Source organism: Ornithodoros turicata, chromosome 6, assembly GCF_037126465.1.
Source record: "Ornithodoros turicata isolate Travis chromosome 6, ASM3712646v1, whole genome shotgun sequence".
NCBI lineage: Eukaryota > Metazoa > Arthropoda > Arachnida > Ixodida > Argasidae > Ornithodoros > Ornithodoros turicata.
Genome location: NC_088206.1, coordinates 35,145,746 through 35,150,992, shown reverse-complemented (window position 1 = coordinate 35,150,992; position 5,247 = coordinate 35,145,746). Strand labels below are relative to the sequence as shown.

The window sequence follows — 5,247 nt, the reverse complement described above, 5'->3', positions numbered from 1 at the left end:
CACAAAGGATAAATAGTTGAAGAACAATCTATCAAAACGAGAAACATGCACGGATGAATAGCAGAGAAAGGAAGTTCTGATAGCTGTATGTAATTAACTGTGAACAGCAGAGACCCAGGAAGACCACGGGACACGAACACAACAGGAAATAAAATCTATAGCACTACAAAGAAGATATTCTTAATCAAAACAACAGAGGAGGAGAATAATTTATCATGTTGAATATCATAAAATCAACCTCGTGACTTAATCTAGTCGAACCCAATACAATTTTCATTCTAAGAGACACTACAAACCTTACTTTGTTTTATCAACACAGAAGATATATTCAAAAATGAACTTCACCGCATAGCACGCTCCTAGCCAACAACCAGCTCTAATAATATTGTCACGAAGCGAAATGGGCCGGCGAGTCGTCGAATAAACAGCGAACGGTTTACTAGACTACTTGGTAGCAAAACACAATTGAGTGATAGCTCTCTGAACACAACTGAGTCCAAAGAATAAATGCTCCAGCCTGGAGCGCACAAGCATTTAAGCGTCGCGCCGAAAAGTCTAGAAACAGCACGTGCGTTTCCCAGAGAGCAGGCGATGTGTCTGGAAGCTTCTTGCTTCTTCTTCAGCATGCGCCGGGATGAGATGTACCGTTTAGTGCCTGCCCTGGAAGTTTCGCGATGATGATTCGTGGCATTGCCCCCTCCGTAGACGGGGCATCGTCTCGATGCCGTTTCTTCTCCTTCTTTTTCTTTCTTTTTTTTTTTTCATGTTGTTTCCTTTCAGCCAGTCTTCAGCTCTACCAGCTGTAGTACGGCTTGAGTCGAACAACGTGAACTATTTCAGTCCTCGGGGGTCGTCGAGAGGGAACGCTGCCCTCAGGTACCACTTCGTAATCCAGGTCTCCAATGCGTCGAAGTACTTTGTAGTGACCGAAGTACCGCTTCAGTAGCTTCTCGCTCAGGTCTCGTCGTCGAATCGGCGTCCAAACCCATACCAAGTCGCCTGGACTGTAGCGTACGTCTCGTCGGCGCAAATTGTATCTTCTTTCATCGACGCGTTGTTGTTGACCAATCCGTAGTCTGGCCAGCTGGCGGGCTTCTTCTGCTCGCTCTGTGAAGTCCAGAGTGTCGTTTTCCACATCACTGGGTTCGTGGGGCAGCATCGCGTCTAGCATAGTCGATGCGTCATGGCCGTGTGCAAGGCGGAACGGTGTGAATCCCGTTGTTTCCTGGACAGCCGTGTTATTGGCGACGAGCGCGGCCTATAGGTGTCGCACCGAAACCCATGTGGGAGTCACGTGACCAACGAGGTTTGGGGATACGGCGTCGCACATAGCACGGTGAGCATAGCTTCCGTGAGTAAAAATGCGCTATTGTAGCGTTCCACAGTGCAATACCTATGCAAACGAACTCGGAGTAAGCTTCCACAGATACCCTCGTTCAAAAAAGATGCGGAAGATCTGGTTGATAAAGCTCAAAATGGGTAAAACGCCAGAAAACTTCACCCACTACGCAGTGTGCTCGAAACACTTCTGCGAGAGCGATTTTAAGGCAGTGCCAAATGGTGAGTACATTTTATGCGATCTTGTAACGGTTTTCGGTTGATCTATACCACTTTGCCTTAATCACACAACTGCTAGGCTCAAAGCGCCGCTTCCTGAAAGACAGCGCCATGCCGTCCGTCAACCTTCCCCAACGCAAGTTCGACAGAGCCTCTCGTTCATTTGTGAGGAAGCCAAGGAACGCCGGTAAGGAAATTATGTGCGCCTTATAACAATGACGCCCTGTTAAAAGTATCTTTCTGCACACATTTAAGACCATCAGCAGTTGGTGGGGACAGGCAGCATGGATCCTGACGCCGCCGCAGATCCGCTGGCATTAAGCGATGGTACGTCATAATTATTGCTAGTTGTTTTACGTAGACCTGGCGCCAACACAAGTTTTGTTCACTTTCATTTTTCTCTGTAATATTTAGCCGCACTAGCATGTAATGCAAGGAATCATCCACGAGTAGGTGCGTCTGAAGTAAATCATAAGTTAGAACCTGCTTTTGCAGATGCTTTGTTCTCAGGCAGCCAGCAAAACATCTTTTGCCAGAAGGCTGATATAGTTTCAGCTAGCCTTTCTGTCGCTAGGAGCTATCTACATTGTTCCATTACATGTCATGGTTTATCACAGCAGGCTTGATGACAGACAGCATGTCTGATCAGTGGCGTAGCCACGGGGGGGCTAGGGGGGCTCGAGCCCCCCCTACCTGCCACGGACCGACCCACGGAAATCGTGCAAATCCAAGGAGAAAATAATATATATATATGGGGGTGGGGGGGTGACAGTGTGACGATCGCGAAAGTTCTTACAGTTCATGGCGTCTAAGCAGCACTCTTGAATGGTTTTCAAAGTATGAGCTTTTCAAAATCCTTCCAATCTCGTGACACCACCTCATTGGACATGACAGCCTATACATGTAATCATATTGTGCACGTCCAAATCAATTATTTTCGTTCTGTTTTTTTTAACCGCATTTTGCGGCGTGCACGAGTATGTGTATGTTGTCGCGCCCAGGATCAGCGGCGGGGGGGGGGGGGGGAGTAGGGCGAGTTTTCGTATCGAGCCCCCCCTACCTTGGAGGTCTGGCTACGCCACTGTGTCTGATCACACATATGGCTCCCGTTACCAGCCCTCTGATGCCTGCACACCACAAGAGCAAAGTGTGGAAGATGTCGAGTGTGCAGCTTGGCAGGAAAGTGACACAGGCTATGAAGACACAAACGTGCCAGGTAAGTGAATGCAGTTATTGTGTTAAGAAGCTATATTTCAGTGCTTACATCACCAAAATATTTTCTATGAGGCTAGGAATTAAGCTTGCCAAATAATTCAGGTTCATTCCTTCTGTAACCCAAACTGAATTTTACTTACAAGGTCAACACAGCACATCTCTCCAGACATGCACCACGCACGAGTATATTCAAGGTATGCAGGTAGACATAAACCAGCGTGCAGGAATAGAATGCATTAGCATTGAATATAAGTACAACAGCTGGTTCCTACTGAATTACTTAAATATGACCGTAATTAGCTCTTTGGAAACTTCTGGTTGTTTTGTATTGCTGCTATCTGTTGCCCTTCTTTCTGGTATATGATATACGTGCAGCATCTCAATACTGTTGTTCATGTTAGGCCCACAAGAATCGCCACAGCTCGAAGTATCAACCTTTCTCGAGAAGATAGTCCACACAGCAGATGTTGCTTGTCAAGCCAGCTCCCTTGAGCTCCCCAGGTTTTCGCCATTGGTGTCTGCATCCCTGCTGAAGAACGAGCATGAGCTTGTTGCACTCACCTGCATTCCTTGTAAGCACCTGTTCGAAAATATTGTTCCCATCTACACAGAGATGCGCAAAACAGTCTCAGAACGAGGCTTTTCTATTAGTGACGACGATGCTATCCTGTTAACCTTCATGAAGCTGTATCATAACCTGACATACAGTGCCTTAGGCGTGATTTTTAGGATCCACAGAACCACAGTAGCAAAGATATTTAAATTGTCTGTCTGCATTCTGTCAGAAATACTTGGTCAAGCGACGTACTGGCCTGAGAAGGAGGAAGTTCTGAACAACATTACGTCCCATTTCAAAGGCTACACAGACACACGAGTCGTGCTTGACTGCACAGAAGTACCACTACAAAGGCCGAAGGATCTAAATTCCAGAATCCTGACATACAGCCATTACAAGCGCACATATACTGCGAAAATCCTGGTGGGAGAGACCCCAGGAGGAATGATCAGTTTTGTGAGCAAGGGTTACGGTGGAAAGGCATCGGACAGCTTAATTACAGATGAAAGTGAGGTTCTTGCCTTGTGTGAGCCATATACAGACGCTGTTATGGCAGACAAGGGCTTCCTTATTGATAAACAGTGTGAAGATGCTCGTGTGACCTTGTACCGCCCACCCTTCTTTGGAAAGAAAGGTCAGCTGAGTGAGAGGGCTGCACTGCAGAACCAATCGATTGCTGCAGCTCGTGTGCATGTTGAGAGAGCAATTCAGCGCATGAAAGTCTTTAAGATCCTAAGGGAGCCTTTTGATGCAGATATGCTGCCTTACTTTGATAAGGTAATCACAATAATCGCAGGCATTGTCAACCTGTCACGACCAATCATCAATGCTACACGCCTGTGAAGAAAACTTGTGATGGCTTCTGTGAACAAGCATTGCACAAATGCAACATCCACGACAGTATAAGCAACAGCTACTATCAACAGCCACATTTTTATTCAATTTCTCTGGTAATCCACTGCTTGAATTAATCATCATTCACTCTTGAGTGCATCATACAGGTATGAGAAGAACAGCTCCTTCATCTTGCATAAGAATGTCTCATACGCTGCTTCATCGAAAACGCACTCAACGTTTACGTAACCACCAGACTCTGTATCAATAAAAACAAAGAAATGACATTTGTGTATTGCCATTACTCCCATTTGCACATTCATTTGCGTTGTGTACACAAGTTTTGGTCTAAGGTTTTCTAGGTTACGGAAAGAATTCTTAATTGCGGTTGGGCATTTCACCTCGAGCAGTACCTTTTTCCCCACACAACATGGGCAAGAAAACTCAACCACACCGTCTGGCGAGCAGCCAACAATTGGCAGCTGCTTTGATATCTGAAAGCCAACAGCATGAAGAGTAGCAGTGTGACCCTGCTCCTCCATATGTCCCAAGTAGCATTTCTTCGCTGAATCCTCTTTCATTATACCATCTTTCATAGCACTGCTGCAAAAAGATGATGTATGCAGTACCGCATTTATGACACCCCTGAGGTCGTGTGGTCGTTGCTGGTTGATCAACCTGCTTGCCTTTGTGAGGCACGTGTGAGCAATACTGGCCGTGATCAATCCTCTTCGGTACGAAACCCAAAGTGGTGACTTTGACTGCTCCCTGGTTGCGTGTTCGATATCTTGAAGGTTTTCATCTGTGTAAGTACTTGAGCACCAGTCAAGGAACCCTTCTGCTGTCAGACTCTCGCCCTTCTTCTTTACTAACTCCATGAGAGTGGGTGGTAGGTGGTCACCTGTTGTGAAGAATTCCACATTATGTTGCTGTTGCTGAGTGATTTTCTCTGATACATAAAACTTCATCACGGAAAGCTCTGACAGCTGTGCTATGTTGATGGTTATGCATTGCAGAGAGACTACTTGTATGCCTTACCTGCCTGCTGCACTTCTAGGGACGAAAGCCTCTGTCTCTTTGCTGCT

At 46.2% G+C, this 5,247-nt stretch overlaps 1 protein-coding gene across 1 annotated transcript; it reads left to right on the top strand.

Moving 5' to 3' along the window:
* The first annotated feature begins 1,333 nt into the window (after positions 1-1,333).
* Positions 1,334-2,648, top strand: LOC135398482 (uncharacterized). The gene is made up of 5 exons (XM_064629884.1): positions 1,334-1,560; positions 1,637-1,744; positions 1,813-1,884; positions 2,175-2,224; positions 2,625-2,648. Exons 1-5 carry the CDS (start codon positions 1,362-1,364, stop codon positions 2,646-2,648), a joined length of 453 nt encoding a protein of 150 aa, XP_064485954.1. The 5' UTR covers positions 1,334-1,361.
* The last annotated feature ends 2,599 nt before the right edge of the window (positions 2,649-5,247 follow it).

What these genes read in the sequence shown, in the direction of transcription:
- LOC135398482 (XM_064629884.1), top strand. Translation starts at nt 1,362, where the DNA reads ATGCGCTATTGTAGCGTTCCACAGTGCAATACCTATGCAAACGAACTC. An exon ending in TTTTAAGGCAGTGCCAAATG is followed by an intron (nt 1,561 to 1,636) that starts GTGAGTACATTT and finishes CACAACTGCTAG; the next exon opens with GCTCAAAGCGCCGCTTCCTG. An exon ending in TCCGCTGGCATTAAGCGATG is followed by an intron (nt 1,885 to 2,174) that starts GTACGTCATAAT and finishes GGTTTATCACAG; the next exon opens with CAGGCTTGATGACAGACAGC.